General features: G+C 38.0%; 2 protein-coding genes across 2 annotated transcripts in view; both read left to right on the top strand.

Moving 5' to 3' along the window:
* The window catches only part of LOC138003936 (bifunctional heparan sulfate N-deacetylase/N-sulfotransferase 4-like), a 27,952-nt gene extending 26,341 nt beyond the window's left edge, over positions 1-1,611 (top strand). Inside the window, exon 11 of the mRNA XM_068850256.1 lies at positions 1-1,611. This exon is cut by the window's left edge and continues 685 nt beyond it. The gene's annotated coding sequence lies outside the window, so the exon portion shown is untranslated.
* A 1,590-nt stretch (positions 1,612-3,201) lies between these two features.
* The window catches only part of LOC138003937 (bifunctional heparan sulfate N-deacetylase/N-sulfotransferase 4-like), a 37,622-nt gene continuing 23,323 nt past the window's right edge, over positions 3,202-17,500 (top strand). The window contains exons 1-4 of the mRNA XM_068850257.1: positions 3,202-4,313; positions 5,037-5,279; positions 7,796-7,981; positions 17,495-17,500. The exon at positions 17,495-17,500 is cut by the window's right edge and continues 123 nt beyond it. Of these exons, the coding sequence (XP_068706358.1) occupies positions 3,267-4,313; positions 5,037-5,279; positions 7,796-7,981; positions 17,495-17,500 (1,482 nt within the window). The 5' untranslated portion in view covers positions 3,202-3,266. The remainder of the gene's footprint in view (positions 4,314-5,036; positions 5,280-7,795; positions 7,982-17,494) is intronic.

The raw sequence follows: 17,500 nt of genomic DNA on the forward strand, positions 1-17,500 counted from the left end.
GTGTGGCTCGGAAGACCTTAGACAGCAATGACCAGAACCAAGGTGTGCTGACCAGCGGTTTTCGTTAAAACAATGGTTTGCTGGGGGTGCTCAATCTCGCGGGCTCAGGAAACCTGGTTGTGGTCATTGTTATTTAAGTTTTTTCTTGTGGGCTCGCGCGTGCACATTTTCCCGCGTTTTGTGTCGACTTCGTGTAATTACTTCGAGTTTTGATTGGTTTACTGGATTGTCTCCATTCTTTTTGATTGGCCAAGTAATTACTTTGGGTTTGGTTTTACGACACTCGATTGAAACTCGCTCTATCCAACAGTTTCAATTTGTACAAAGATTTCAACATTTCCTTACGTAACCGTAAATATGCAAACTCTAAGCACATCTCAGCGAAGGCGCCAACGAATACCTTGGCCAACACAGAGGCGGATCTAGGGGGAAGGTGCAGGGGATGCGCACCCCTGTCCCCTCTCCTGAGATGACCTGCTGCTTTCTAATACAACTGGTACTTTGCAAAAAATATAATGTCACCAGTTAGCTACCCCATTCCTTAGTGGTTCACCCCCTCCCAAGAAAAATCCAGGATCCGCGCCTGCAACATTAAACGCGGAGTAAATTTTACGCTCTGGATAGTGGCTTATCCACTGGGTAAAGTTACCGGCCCAACCTTCGAAAAACCAAGGGCCAGGTTTTTTTTCAGTTGGTGGCTCACGATCTATGACGACAACGTCGATTATAATTGCAACTTTGCGTTTTCAAACTGTTTCGTAATCATCCCAGTTTATTCAATTTCTACAAACCACGTTACATCGGAAGTTCCACAAACAATGCAGTGTTCAAAATAAGAACCACTTTTTGTATGCTCGCGTTTTTCGTAGAACTTGAGACAGGCCACTTTACCGTGCAATTTTGTAGAGAGTTTCCCTGCTAGCAGGTCTCTTCTCAATTTTGCCTTCGTTGGGCTGACGAGTGCGAGAAAAGAGACCTCTGCCATGTAGAAACTCACTGTGTTGAGTATGCGCGACGGTTACTTAGCGACCGAATCATCACGTGATACTCGTATTGTGTGGGCTCACTTAAGAGCAGCGGAATTACTGTAAAGAAATGCGCGGGACACAGCGGCGCAAGTCACGTTTGAAGTGTGCCGCCGTCCAAGGTCGTGCGTGGACGGCGGTGGAATTAAAGTGAGTTTCGACTAATGGCGGAGGTCTCTTTTCCGGTACTCGTCCTCCAAGCGAACGCAAAAGGACCTAAAGAAAAGATGCCTTTGCTAGCAGGGAAATAGAAAATGGGAAATAAGTGTCCCCACACTTACCGGATGTCGTCGATCTAAGATCCCCAGCCACTGAGATTTCCTAAAGGCATACACAAGAAACGTTCGTTGGCAAAAATTTGTGTTGGTTCGTTAAAAGTTGAAAAAAATGTGGAAGGATTTAGGTGGAATTTAAAGAAGAAGAAGAAAGACAAAGAAAATATGTATGTGCTAAAAAAAATATAGTATTTTATTTTATAGTAACGATATATTAAGAAAATATTATGTATTGATTTTATACAAAGTTTATATTGTTGTATCATATCTTAAAACAGAACTATCACAGAGAAATAAAAGAGATAATTTATTCAAGGTGTCCTTTTTTTTCTCTTAGGGGTTGGATAGGGTCCCTTCGGATTATTAGGGCCAACCCTGTTCCCGAAAGGATTCTTGACGTCCATTCTTTTCTCTCAGGCAGATATTGGTAAAAACGTTTGGGCAACAGCATGGCGGAGGAACTTGATATTTATTAAATTTTCAACCTCGGATAATGCATTTCTCGTGCTCTGATTGGTTCACTCAAGCTCGGTTATCAGCTCATATACCGTAGTTTGACCTTATATGGTAAGTGATTGAGCTAATCGTTGCCAAGCTAAGAGTTTTTTCGCCAGAAAGCGAAATTGCTCTCTGAAAAGAGCAAAAAAAAAGTTTTTCTGGGAAGTTTGGATCAACTGCGACGTTTAGAAGTACGCGAAAAGGCAACAAATGTTTTTGTGATGAGCCTGGGTCTGTCTGACCACAAGGTCTTACGCAACATCGCATCTTCATCAATTTTCTTCGATTTCGCTCGGATTTTCTCCCTTTTTTCACTCGTATTTCGTACTTTCTAAACTTTTGGAGTTTGAGGAATTTAATAAAACAATTATTCCATTCGCACTTGTTGGATATGAGACTGGTTATAGCCAGCTCGGCGCTAGGCGCCTCGTTGGCTATTTACCATCTCATATCCAACTCGCGCTCATGGAATAATTGTTAAATGAATATCCGCTTCGTTGTTTACGCACAGCTTAACTTCATATGCAACATTCATCTTTGATACACGTCACACCGGCAGTTTGTGTGACTCTTCTTGGAGAACGTTCTCCCATAAATTTGCGGGTGATATATGAGCGTGAATGAAACTCAATAGTTTTTGTGTTTCTTGAGTCCTGTCAATTCCACCATTAACTTATAGATAGTAACGTATGTGCTCCTATTGCAGTTTCCACTTTTGCTCTCTAACGGTTAGCAATGTAGATACGAAGATTTGGGCTGGATAAAAAGGGCTGGCTGGCAAGTTTTCCTGCTCTTGTGAACGTTAATATTGAAAAAAGTCAGCAATATATTTGTTATCGACTTCCTTTATAGTGTAATGCAAACCTTGTTCCTTCCGTTGCTGACAAAAACTGAAAAAGTGGAAACGCTGGTAGAAAACAGAAATAGAAATTCAGGGGGATTTTATTCTATTTTGTGTACGTATCTGCTTCGCATTTGACTTTATTAGTTATATAAAAAGAATAAATAGAATTTCTCTGGGGTGGTAAATAAATATAATAAATAAATAAAATAACCCACCACTCACAAAATTCAAGCCCCCAACAGTTTCAAAAGGATTTCCCAATATGTCATTGATAGTTGGTGGGTTAGAACCCTGGGGTTTTTTTGCCTCTTGCTACCAACTGCTGCTTTGAAACTTTTCACTGGGGAGGAGAGGGTGAAATGTGCAGATATTTTTGTAACTCTTTCATTGTAAATTATGTTGCTTTATTCAATTAAATAGATTAAAAGGTATTTTTATACAAAATGCTGAGATAAGTTTAATTTAAGATGCAAAGTCAGAGGCGTTCAGTGGATTATAGAAGAAAAGTAAGAAAATATGCATCCTCTCCCCACTCTAGTGTCATATGTTTCGCACATGCGGCCTGTTGGAAAGAGACAGAATGTGGTGGTTGTTTCTTTCGTCCTTCGCTGTGCGCATAACACTATGAGATTCTTCCGATTGCGAACTGGATCTTTATTACGTCGTTTTATGATTGGACTGTTAATCTTAAGCGTGACATCTTGTTGGCTTTTAGTTTACCACGATTCGAGAGAAAGCACAAACGGGAAGCGTGCTCCTGTGCTGACGGAAGAAAAATGTTATCATCCAAGAAGAACAGCTCGTCCGCGTGCAGGACTTCGTCGATTTCCGGAAACAGGGTTCAATTCGTCGCTCAAGGTGGAGAAAACAGTTCTCGTTGCTTACCGTCAAACATCTATAACTTTTCGTGCGGAGATAGCTACTGTTTTAGAGGCGAATCGCGTATCTCATCGGTTTGTTTATCTCGAACCAGGAGACAAAACGGTTTTTCCAGAGATGACGAGTGATGGTGTTGGAAAGTTTTCTGTTGTCATCTTTGAAAGTATCAAGTTCTATTTATCAGTAGGAAGAGCTAACAAGAAATTCATAGACAATTACTGTCGTAAATTTGCGGTAGGGATTATTTTATTTACTGAACAAGAAGCATATCAACCCGACACACATGTATTGAAAGAATTTCACTTGTCTATCAAGACAGGGCTAAACAATCTTCAAAACGTTGAGCTCAATCCATCGGCGTGTTTGCTTAGACTCACAAGAGCTGGAGGAGTTGTTGATAAACCTCCAAATTTAAAATGGAGCGTTTTCTTTCCAAACCACAGCACTTACGAAGCTGTTGAATTTGCGACGCAGGAAGTCACTATTTCAACAGCGACCCCCACTAATCAAGTCCCAGAGGAAGTCAATTTCGATGTCGCTATTTCGCACGAAAAGGGATTTTCGGCGCGTTACGCGACGGTTTTGACAGATATTGGAGGTCTTGATGGCATAAAGCGTGTTTACTTCGGAAGTGGTTTGTCATTTTGGTTACACAAGTTATTGTTTCTCGATGCTTTGGCATTTGTATCCAGAGGACTCTTTGCGCAGTCTCTTGAAAGAAGATTTGTTGTTGACATTGATGATATTTTTGTCGGACGAACAGGGATTCGAATCACAAAAGAGGATGTCAAGGTACATGTACAAATGTAGTCTCAAGTGAGAACCGGGAATTTTCATTTTCAATATCTGTAGTCCACCTTATTAAATATCATTTTAGAAGTTGAAGTGAATATCCATGGTAATTTTAGGTTTGTCTAAAATATTATAATTCGGTTGATATAATTATAGTACTTTCATAAACCGCTTGATTATAGCCGCATTGAGATGGAAATATTGCCCAATCTCTGCCTCGCTGTTTTGTTGAACAAAAACTAATAATGAACTGTTCTTCAGTTTAAATCGAAATGACAGATAAGTATGTAAATGTTAATTATTGTTTTAATAATTTAAATTAATAGGTGCCACAGACAAATATTATTAATCTCATTGCTTTGAAGAATTAAAATCCATACACGTACCGATTTTTTTCTTAATTAATATCTTCTAAAATTTTAAACATTATAGCTCAAAGAATTCATTAACCATTAAAGACCTCCTTCCAATCTAATTTTTTCAACTTCAATGCAGTGATGGCATTGTTTGGCTAGCGATGCAAGTCCTTAGCTAAATCTTTTAGTCTTCCAAGTCAAATGGAATGTATTCGGTTTTTGGTTCAATATTTGGGACCACCTTAATTGTAGCCTACACAATATTATATTTTGACCTATCGATCCAGTCTTACTGACGAAAATGTCCTTTCCCATTTGTCCAAATTAAACTCTTATGCCAATCATTACATTTTTTTTTTATTCTTAGGCAATGATATCTGTTCAAAGGAAACTTCAAGAGCGTGTACCAGGGTTTCATTTTAATCTTGGTTTCTCTGGCGGCTATTTCTTGCATGGCAGTGATGAAGAAAATGAAGGAGACTTGGAACTTGTGAAAAATGCTGACAAATTTTGGTGGTTTAGTCACATGTGGCTTCATATGAAAGCTCATCAAATGACTACCTTACAGGAGCTAATGGAAGATTTAAAAATGAATTTAGAGTTTGCAAAGGTTTGAAGATTTCTCACATTAATTTTATCACAATTTTATCATATTTTATGAACAAGAGCTGTAGCTCCCGAGGAGTTATGACTTGCAATTGTAGTGCAATGGTTAAAGCACCTGACCAGTGTTGCGGAGTGCTTCAAGGACTCCATTATTTCTCAGTTATCCTTTCACCCGCTGCCCAAGCAACTGACTTATCATATAATAATTATTACTAGTTACCTCATTTTTGTATAAAAAAGGGAAAGAAATGCATAAAAAATGGCGAGAATACAAAAATGAGAGCCTTAAAATATGGACCAATACCCTCTGTTGTAATGTTGCAAAGCATTTTTTGGATGACCCTTTAAGGACGGTGCCACCTATTGTTATTGCGCATATGTTCTGTGTATCATGCAATCATTTTGTCACACGCAGTGATACGCTGACTTCAAGTTAAGTTATTTTCTGGTTTTTTTCATTGAAATGCCTTGGAAGATTTATTCGGTTGCAGTGTGAAAGACATGTATCTTTGTAGCAAAAGTCCAATTTGAAAAAAAATCTTCATGGAACAGTTGTCTCTACGACAAATTGAAAAAGCTACAATCCAGGTCAAAAGACACTTGTCAAATTTTGGGCGAAAAGTAGAGAATTTACTGTAAATTGCTTCCATCGTTATAATGAGCAACATATGTTCTCCTTTCACTGCCTTTTTTCTTCCCCCCTTTCCCCAGACAACGTTGAAACATGCGAGCGATCGGTGAACAGATCTTGGGCTTTTACTTCGAATAGAAGAGCACAGAACGCTTCATCAGAAAGGAATGCAAATGCGAGAAATTTACTCACAAACAATTATTACATCAAGTTGAAGTGCGGAAGTTTGGAAGTGTGGAAATTTGGCAGTGTGGAAGTCAGCCCTAACCCTAACTTCCAAGCTTCCACATTGCCACACTACCAAACTTCCACACTTCCATGGAAGTTAGGGTTAGGGTTTACGGCTAGCTAAGGGTGATTTCTCGGGGGCTTATCATTAATGTTTTGTACATATAGATTCAAGTTGATCTGGTCCCACTTTTGTATCTGCCTCTGTCAATACAAATGTTGTTATGTAGTTCAAATTTTTTCTTGGTTTAACCCGTTGACTCCTGAGATTGAGACTTGTCAGATTTTATTCTGTCTAACGCTAGATGATTTTACTGTTCAACTGGGGGCAACCCTGGGAGCCTGAGGAGTGAATTGGTTAAGAATTTTCAAACTTTGATGTTTCTTTCTCTAATTAACAATTATTCCATGAGCGCACGTTGGATATGAGATGGTAAATAGCCAACAAGGCGCGTAGTGCCGACTTGGCTATAACCAGTCTCGTATCCAACAAGCGTGAATGAAATTTCTCAAACTCCAAAAGTTTAGAAAGTGCGAAATGTGAGTGAAAAAAGCGAGTGAATCGGAGCGAAATCGAAAAAACTTAATGAGAACTGATGCAATGTTGTGTAAGGCCTTGTGGTCACACAGACGCAGGCTCATCACAAAAACATTTCTTACCTTTTCGCGTACTTTAAAACATTTTGAACCAGTTAAGAATTTGAACCACAACATAAACACTAAAATCAGAGAATATCGTTCTCCCAACTGAGTGGCTTTATGGCATTGTACCAGCATCGCAGAGGTGGTGGGTCTGAATCACGTTGAAGCCACCTGAAGTTTTCAAGTGTTTATTTAACATGTCGACAACTGTTTATTAATTTTAATAAACCCATTGACTCCTGGGAGTGAGACCGGACAGATTTTACTCTGTCTAACGCCGGACTATTTTACTTGCCAAGTGGGGGCGTCCTAGGGCATTTGAGGTGTCAATGGGTTAAATTGTCCAGATTAAAGTGCGAGGATCACTTTCTCCTTTTGTTTATACCCTGCACTTCAAAAATACATTTCTTTTATGAAATCTTTTTAAAGGGGCGATGTTTGAGGGAAAAAGCGTGGCAGTCACAGGGACCCTCAAGCTAACACACACATACCCTCTTTCCGTCACCCTGGTCCCCATTGACAAGTAAAAATTAATTGTCTTTCATAAAACAAACTAAAATCTGTTGAAGTGTCACTCTTTAAGGGGAAACTTTTTAAGTGGAGCAGCGGTGGTGAACTGTGGTGAGAGAACTCGCCTCCCATCAATGTGGCCCGGGATCAATTCCCAGACTCATGCAGTGTCATATTTGGGTTGAGTTTGTGGATTCAATCTGTTCTCTGCTCTGAGAGGCTTTCCTCTGGGTACTCCGGTTTTCCCTTCTCCAAAAAAACCAGTATTTGATTTGATTTGAGTTAATTCACTTCTATTATAGTGTCCCCAATAATTTGATTCTCTAGTGCTAAATCCATTCACACTTAAAGTTGTTGTTATTATTATTATTATTATTATTATTATTATTATTATTATTATTATTATTATTATTATTATTATTATTATTATTATTATTATTATTATAGTGGACATAGATGATGTTAAATCAATATTTCAACAGCAATGTTTTGATTTGTTTGTTGTATAGCAACACAACATTCCTGTGAATACCACCTATGCTGTTCCACCTCACCATTCTGGGGTATATCCTCCCCATGACTTACTCTATGAAGGATGGAAGAAGGTTTACAACTTAAAAGTGACATCAACAGAAGAATATCCTCATCTGCATCCAGATAGATTCCGCAGAGGGTTCATCTACAAGAATGTGAAGGTGAGAATTGGAAAAATGTAACATAAGTTTGCTGTACACAGTATTGTTGATGCCAGATTTCTGAAGACATTAGAATAAAAATAATATTCATTATGCTCTGTTGGCTAAGATGCAAAATCAACTTGAATGTTGGGTCTTCGAGGGCACAAAGTTGGGTCTTTGGGCACATTTGGTTGAAAGCTCTACATGTCATGGTTGGTGTAAGAAAGAAAGAAAGAAAGTAAGACCATGTCACATGATCTCACGAACTGCGATGACAGGTCGACGGCCTACCGAAACAGATCGAGGTTTTCCCAAGTCGCTTTTTATTGTTGAAATACTACATTTGTATTATTTTTTCAAATAGGTACATGTATTTAAAGTGACAAACTGTTATTGTTTTGTAAAATATAAGTATTCCGATAAATTAACTCTTTTTGAGGCACTCGTACGGCAAAATTCCCCTCCAATTTTTTGCTCACGGTTTACTTGAAATGTTATTTTTCACTAAGTTTTTAGTCCAAATGAAAGCTCAAATTAAAGATTATTTGAATGCAAGTGAGAAAAAAGGCATATTTACTAGCCTCGTTGTCACATTCTCATGCAAAACACAGGCATTTTATTTATGTATGTATAGTAAATTTGAAAGATTCTTTCTCCATTCAAAAGCAATCATCCTTTCAAATTTCACAGAAATCGACCAATTGGCAAATATTTTACATTGTACAAATTTTTTTTGGCGAAGTGAAGGAAAGTCATATTTTTGGGCAAACCCGGGCAAGTCACGCGATGCCAGAAGTGATAAATTTCTTTTCACAATTACAATACAATACAATTTATTTAACTTATAATATATTGTGCCATTATCCATACCAGCAATAATTATTTTTTTCAATTGCACATTACAATAATTTTTATTATATTGATTACATTGTACATTATATAAATATGCCATATCTAAAGGTTTATGAATAAATGATAATAAGAATCTAATTACAAGAAATAAATAATCAAAATCGAAAATCTATTAAAAAGGAATCACATTTAAAAGTAACAATTCAATTTTATAAAGTGCTTTCTCAGAAATAACGATCTCTTCATACCCTTCTTGAAACAACTTAAAGATTTAATATTTCGTATGTGTTCCGGAAGGCTGTTCCACAGCTTAGGGGCTGCCACATGAAAAGAGCAGTCACCAAGCACTAAAATTAAGAATTAAACTATTACTAGATCCTAGATTGTATCTACGATTTCTCCTTACTGAAATAAGGTCACTTATATAAGACGGAGCATGGCCATGTAAAGCTTTAAAAGTTATAAACAAAAGTTTAAAATGTATATGGTACGTTACAGGCAGCCAATGCAGTGGTCTAAGTAGAGGTTTCACATGCGAAAACTTGCTCTCCTGAACAATTAAACACACCGCAGAATTCTGGACGTGTTGCATTTTTTGCAAAAGGTAGTTAGGTGCCCCATACAGCAAGCTATTACAATAATCTAATTTACTCGATATAAAAGTGTGGATAAGAGTTTCAGTACATTCCTATGTACTGTAAGTTACTTTCTAATTCTCCCAATATAATTATAAAGATGGTAAAATGCTGCAGAGCAGGCTTTAGTTAAACTTACATGTATACATGTATGTACAGACATACATAAGTAAGTTTGAATCAAACCACACTCCCAAATTCTTGATGTGAGGTGAGGGAGATATATTAGCACCACCAACTTTTACATTATCAATATTCACTTTTGAAAATTGCTGTCTAGTACCAATCAAGAAACCTTCAGTCTTATCATTGTTCATCAAAAGTCTGTGTCTTATCATCCAGTTCCTGATGGCTTCAATGCAATGCTCCATTGTGGCAAGAGCATCTGACTCGTCTGTTTCCTCATTGGGTTGAAAGGAGACATACAATTGGGTGTCGTCTTCTCTGTGTAATTTTTTCAGTTACTTCGACTAAAATTCCCTTTTTTTCTTTGTCCACTGTGGGCACTTCAGCATATCGGACAGTGACGTCATTTCAACCGATCCCTCTAAAAGCTGGCCAGTGTGACTGGCTTAAATTAACTTTATAAACACCCGGTCTGCCAAAATTTGTAGAGAAACGAAAGTACACAATTTTTCCACAAATTTTTCATCGACAGGTCGAATTCATAGTTGTGGTGGTGCACATTTGACCCATTTGTCCGCATGATGCCTCAAAATGAGTTTTTAAAGTGCCCCTGTGATCAAAAAAACCACTTCCTTTTTTCCTTCAGCTTTTGAAAGTATGTTTGCTTAACATACACCTGACTGGCAAAATTTTGAGCTTTGATTTTTATATACATGTAAAGGCCATTTACTTTGAGTGTAAGTTTTGGATTTCACGGTCCGCCATTACTCACGTTCGAAACTGACCGATTGGACCTCAGACGGTTGGATCCAGGGAAAAGTGACGTCAGAGGCTCACTAGCTTAAAATTTCAGCGTGTGAACGCAGCTTATTATATGTGCAAAGCGTGAGTTTAAAAGTCTGAAAGCCCAAAACCCCCGTGCTGCATATTAATTCTATGGCGTACACACGTATTGCATTCTTAAACTAGTGAGCCTTTGACGTCATTTTCTCCTCGATCCAGGCCAGCTCTCTCAAGAACATAATGTTAGTAATGGCGGACCATTAAATAGGAAAATTCAGGCCTTCTGATATTACGCGATGGTGCGATTTCGCACAATCGACCTCAAATCGCATCCGATCGCACAATTCACGAAAAATCGCATAATTCACAAAAGGACGCACAAAATTCATAAAATGAAACATAAATCAACACGTTTCTTAGAAATTCCTCCATAAATACGCCATTTTTAAGATGATTTATCTTGCAAAAAGGCTAAAAAACCTTTGTCACCTTCGATTTCGTAAACATTCGAAGTTCAAGGCTTTATTTTTCATGTCGGGGACCTGGTACGAGTCTCCTTCTATTGGTGCAACACAAACACGCACTTATATACACACCACTGAAATGACACAGTTGCCTTCTCTTAGAAAAGAGATTTGTGAAAAATAAGCGAAGTTGTAAGTTTTTCGGCAAAATGTAGTTTCTTTCGTTGAAAACTGATAAAAACTTACTCATGGATAATTTTGTTGTGAAAACGCTCGCTTTTTCTTCGACGAAGAAGGAAGTTCCCATCTTCCGCCCGATCTGACAGCTCACGATCGAGCAAGAAAGTACCTCACAGCTACGCTCCACGTGGACGATGGACTGATGTTTTTCTCGTCGTGCAATATTAGGGCCTTTTATACGAGAGAAAATAAGCCGCGGCTTACTCTGGCCACGGTGTACAAAATACGCAAAAGGAACTATTTATACGAATATATATTCCCAGGTCAATATAAGCCGCGGCTTGAAAAAGACGTGAACGTAGATTTTGTACCATTTATACGGGGTGAACGTTCGAGTCTCCTGTAAGCCGCGGCTTCTTTTCTCTCGTATAAATGGGGGTATGGCCCTATTGTGATTGACCATCTTCGTAAGTTCGTGGTTGACAAGCACCTTGATCATTCATTTGGCATGTTAGCTGTGTCCTTTCAACTTTTAACGTGGTGCACCGGTAGTGCAGAAGACCTCATTTTTTTATTTATCCTAACTAATGTCGATCGAGATACATAATAACTGTTCCTTTGTGTTCAAAATGTCTTTAGGGCAGCAAAAAAGTGATTTTCTTAACCTGAAACCTTATAAAAGAAGCTTAAAATTGCTGAGAAAAAAATCGCATAATTTACATTATTTATCGCATAATTGGCCTTTCTAATGGCACAATCTGCCCTGAAAAAATCGCATAATTTGCATTTTTTAATCGCACCCTATCAGAAGGCCTGAAAATTACAGTTAAAATAAAGAGGTGTCTTTTTGAAATCAAGGCTTAAAACATGGGTCACTTAGTGCTTTGTTAACATAGTTTTGAAATCCAAAGAAAAATATGAATTGATTTTTTGGTCACAGGGGCACTTTAATTTAAAGTAGTCTCGTTTTTCAATTAGTATGGCCTGTTCGAACTGTATTATGGGATACTTAAGGTATCTTCCTGGTACTGGTCCTGGTACTGAACGTTGTTTGTACATTTTCCACTGTGGACTCGTTCTATTTCGTGTTGCTTGTAAAATTGTTTTTCTGTTTTTTACTAGACTGCAAGGTTAGCACTGTCTCCATTTTGCTCTAGAATCGTTGAAAGCAACGCGTACATTGGTCCTGCAGTTTCAGCCATTAAAGTTCAACGTACGCATTCATTTGAACAATTCTAGAGCAAAATAGAGACTGCTCGCAGTCTAATTTTTTACTATAATTATTAAATTAAAATTTTATTTCATTAAACAGGCACATCTTTGCTTGTGCAAGTGACGTTGGTTGTAAACCGTAATACAGCTTTCAACTGCATCCAAGGAGTGCTCACTTTGTGGGGAACTGTAAATTTCTGGGGATGGGATGGAAAACACACGGAGAATTCTCGGGCGAGTTAGTACCGTAGGTACATTGGAACCCAAAAAAATTCTGCAATTTTATTGCTTCAGTCTGTGGTTCCATTGGGGTATATACAATGTAGTGCCTAAGGTTGCGTATTTGATGGTTAGTGAGAATTCATTCATGCGAGCTCATCTTTCTATTTCTTTAATATTTTATTTTACTTGTTGGAACTTACTGACCGCTACAACTAATCTGACTCACAAAAACAGTTTCCCACATAGCCTACGCCCTGTCCGCAGTCCTTGAGCATTGGTACACTACAAAATCTACCACCTTGTTTTCATAGGTTCGAAAAGCATTCATTGTCAATTTCGATTACAAATAAGAATGAAGCAGAAGAAGACAATGCGAATTGGTTTAACATTCATTACCAGTAAGCACATGTCCTCTCAGGGGACTATTTTTTGTATTTTTGCTCATTTGTCAGATGCCCTTGTTTTGTTCCAAGTTTTTAGCAAAATATTAAATTTTTCAGATAGTGGTAACTTTCAAGGTATTAATTGAGACATTAATAATTATTTACTCCAAGGCTGTCATGACATGTAGCCTGCCTAACCACTACATTTTTGCAATCTACCAACTCGGTGTTTTGTTTAGTAGCAGAGGGCTCTTGCGGAGGTTGTGCAATATGCGAGCCAGCAAGCCATGTCAGTCAACAGCCTTGCGAGTCAGCATGCGAGCCACGCAGTTGCTGAAAGCTAACTGTTTTAAAATGGTTGCTTGGACTTAAATACTGTTTATCAGCACTACAGTACCGCTCAAATGTAAGTCACGTGTTTCAGGTGAGACGCGAATCGCATCGCGAGGTATGTGATTCACATCCTGCGCGAGGGCGTCTGGAAAAGCAGTAGTTATCCGGTCAGTGTAAAATGCAGACTGCAGACCAGGGGTAAAATGCAGACTGAGCTTATCATTGCAACTGTCGAAAAAGCCCAAACCCTTTAGAAATGCTAACAGTTAAGCCTAAATATTGTTTTAGGCCTAATTAGGCCTAACATTAGCATTTCTAAGGGGTTTGGGCTTTTTCAACAGTTACATTATAACCTCAGTCTGCATTTTACCCCTAGTCTGAAGTCTGCATTTTACACTGACCGGTAGTTATCTGGAATATGGAAGCAGAAGCAGAACCGAAATAAGAACAGGAAATTAAAGGTCAATGATATCCAGTTGTTTTATTTCAGCTAAAAAAAGTTGAATGTTATGTTCCACACGTTAAACTGCAAAATTAATTGATTTTTACGGATATTGTTGTGACTACAAAGTTTGTACCACTGGTGTCACTCCTGTTTTGAATGGCTCAAGTTATGAGAATGATGGAGATTGAGACTCCTCCTTGTCCCTTGTTGGCATGGGAGGGAAGTTGTTACTGAAGCGGTGGATGAAAGGAGTCTAGAAAAGAAAAGTAAATGGCAAAAGAAATTCACCTTATTTATTGGAATAAAATGTTAAGGTACACAACTACGAACTTCGCCTTCCAGTTCTCGCCACATTGGAGATCAAGAAGAAACACAGGAAATGTGAGCACTAGCCTGTGTGGCAGGTGTTCAAAGGGGAAGGAGAAATGATAGGGAGAATGGCAGGAGAACATCCAGATGCCGCAGATCACCGCAGACGCCGGGGACAAATATTTCCACAATGTCTGCGACGTGAGACCTATCAAAGATCTTGTCACAGACCATTGCAGATCATGAATTATGGAAACCAGGCTTTAAAATATTTTTAACACAATGTGCGAGCGAAAAATTCTGAAGCGGTGAAATGATCAACAAAGTGACTAATATCTTTATCTTTTATACCACACAAAAGAAAAATTTCAAGTTGGGCGAACACTGACGTATGTCATTATGCAAATTTCAGCGGTGAAAGAAACATCAAGATGTTGTGAAAAAATTTGAATTCCTTTCAACTGAAGGGCCAACGCTGAAGAGATGTAGTGTTTTAGGAGTACAGAGCCTCTCATAATGACTTTGTTGTGTAAAGATTTCGGATTAAGGAAGCCTGTTAGGGTCTAAACTACAGAATTCAGGGCCACTTCTAGAGAGACTATTGATGAGTCGGCTCCTTTGGCTCAGCAGTCGAAACTATTCTGACGAGCTGGCTCGTTTGCTCTTTGCATTTTACACCTGTATGTTTGTTGGCTCATTTGACTTGGCTGAGTCGAAACCGAATGGCAAGCCAGCTCGTTTGCTGTTTGCTTTCGACGCCTACATTTTTAGTGACTTGTTTGGCTCCATAGTAGATTTCAATTTATTCTATTCAGGTTGCTTGTTGGCTCCGCAGTTGTGATATTGTGATAGCCCTAATAAACAAGATTAAAATTGCATGTCATGTACTTCATTAAATAACAGAGGCAAAGTGCTACTATGATCTAAAATCACTTCCCTTTTTTCTTCAGATATTGAAAGTGTGTTCACTTAACACCCAACTGGCAAAATTTTGAGCTCTTTGAGTTTTATCCAAAGGCTGTTTATTTTGAGTCTAAGTTTTGGATTTCACTGACCTTCAGAGGGTTGGATCTAGGGAAAACTACGTCATTTACTCACTAGCTTAAATTTTCAGCATGTAAACGCAATTTATTATATATTCAAAACACGGGTTTAAAAGTCTTAAAGCCCGAAATTCCCGTGCTGCATATTAATTCAGCCGCGTACGCACACATTGCATTCTTAACTAGTGAGTCTTTGATGTACCAATAAATTAGAAAATTCCAGTTGAAATAAACAGGTGTCTTTTTAAACTTAAAACTTGGCTCACTTAGTGTTTAGTTAACATTAATTGATAGTTTTGAAATCCAAAGAAAAAAAAAGAATTGTTTTTTTGGTGGTAGTAGCACTTTAACTTTGATTGCGAGTACGAGAATTGTTACCACCAGCAAACAAACGCATTAGAGTCCACACTACCACATACTAAAGCTGTGAACCAGTGTTGCAAGATTTTCAACCTTGGTACATTCTCAAGCATTTGAGATTTTCTTTTTTCTTTCTTTAATCTTTCCCAAATTATAGAAAGATCTTTTATTGGACTTTGTCCTACACCAGTGAAATCTGATATAACTCATTTTGTGATCAGTCCTAACCACTCATCATTTCAATGTAATGGTTTATAATTTTTTAACATTTACTAATAGTTAAACTAGGTACCAGACAGCATGCATCCATTTTAATACGATAATCATTGCAGCATTTCTTGCCAAGCGGTGTAAAATTATTTGGAAGACACTCGTCTGGTTTTTGTGTGTAGGTCTAAGCAAATGTTTCTTTGAAGAATTGATAAAATGACAAAGCCTGGTTGATCCCAACGGAAATTAAAAATTATATTAATTATCCTCTCTGTTTTTTAAGACCTTATTTTCCATCCCTAACTATTTTAACTTGCAAACACAACTGACCACATCTAACACAAGTTCCACCCTAACATTCTATGATTAAGTTTGTTTTTTCTATCACTATATATACACAGGCAAAAAGCAATAATTTTCCATCACTAAATAATAAAATAATTTAACTTTCATAGACAGCATTATAACAGACCCCAATATTTAGATGACTTGTTCTTTTCATCCAGTGCCAAGCCAAACAAGCCACCACTTTAAAAGACTAATATTTATATTTAATTTGTTCTTCCATTCACTGCCGAGCCAAACAAGCCACGACTTTAAATGACGCGAACATTTTGTATGACTTGCTCTCTCAACCACTGCTGCACCAAATGATCGAGCCACTATACTTCCACAGGTCTTGAATGTGGCCCTGTATTCTAGATCTGTAGTTGCTCCTTGCTAGGTTTTCCTGGCTTTCCATTGTGTGTTGGCTAACCTGAATTTTTTTATGCGACTCGAGCCAAACAAAAACAAAGGTTGCTCTAAATGGCAAATACTTTATTTTTAAGACTTGCTTTCCTTGCAAAACTGCTTATGATTCACAGTTCCATGTTTCCTGGGAGCAGAGTTATAACTTTCTTGCTTATGTAGTGCGCACCGGCTTATGTATGTTCGGTGGAATGTAACTTTGTAAGGCTTTTCTACAATGACTACATCCTTTTACGTCTGCCACAATGCGTGTTTGTTGTGCCACAGGCAGACAACCCTAACAATGCAAGAGCATTGAGACAGTCTTAATGGCTGATTCAACTGATCAAAGGAAATGTTCCATAAAAACTTCAAATCACAACATTTCTTTTTGAAAAACCCCTTTTATAGACAGCTAGATTGATAAAGTTCACTCATCCACTATTTTCTGCATTGTCCTGGAGAGACAAAGTTACCCATTTGAGCTTTCTGATTGCTTAATTTGATTTTGATCAAATTCCAGTGATCAATCACTCCTAGCTGTCGCAATCTTGTAGGGATGGCAAAAACCTAAGAAAAGATTGAAAATCGAGCATGTGCCCAAGGCTGGGTGGCGAGCGGCCTTTGGAAGTGGGAGAAATTCGGCTAAATTCTGGAGGGATTTGGCTGTGAGCTGTCTTGGAAGCTGCACACCTTGTTTATTTAATAATTATTATTACATTGTATTAAATGTTGACCATAAGTCAGATCTAAAGAGGAAATCGAAGCGTCCCAAAACCCATCAAATCACTCAGGACAATGCAGAAAATAGTGCTGGGTGAGTAAACTTTATTTTAATTAATATCTTGACTGGCTGTCCATAAAATGGATTTTTGAAAAGAAACATCGCAATTTGAAGTTTTTATGGAATATTTTGATTGATCAGTTGAATCGCCCATTAAATTACAACTGTCTCAAAATAACATGACATCACACACTCCTGATCCTTAGGGTTTAGGTCTGCCCGTGGTTTAATAAGGGCAGGAAGCCAGCCAGTCTTGCAGTTCTCCTTATTTGCCCAATTACAGTTAATTTATTGTTACAGGTACATGTACATGTAGTATTAAATCTATAAGCCATTAATATATTAAACAGCCTTAAATACTTTATTAAGTGTTGTGCCCAGAGAGCTCTCTTTTTCCTTTTTTTTCTTATTCCCCCCTCTTCTCAGTCATTATTAACCATTGATGTTATATTCCATTCCAGGTTCTT

Source organism: Montipora foliosa, chromosome 5 (assembly GCF_036669935.1).
Source record: "Montipora foliosa isolate CH-2021 chromosome 5, ASM3666993v2, whole genome shotgun sequence".
NCBI lineage: Eukaryota > Metazoa > Cnidaria > Anthozoa > Scleractinia > Acroporidae > Montipora > Montipora foliosa.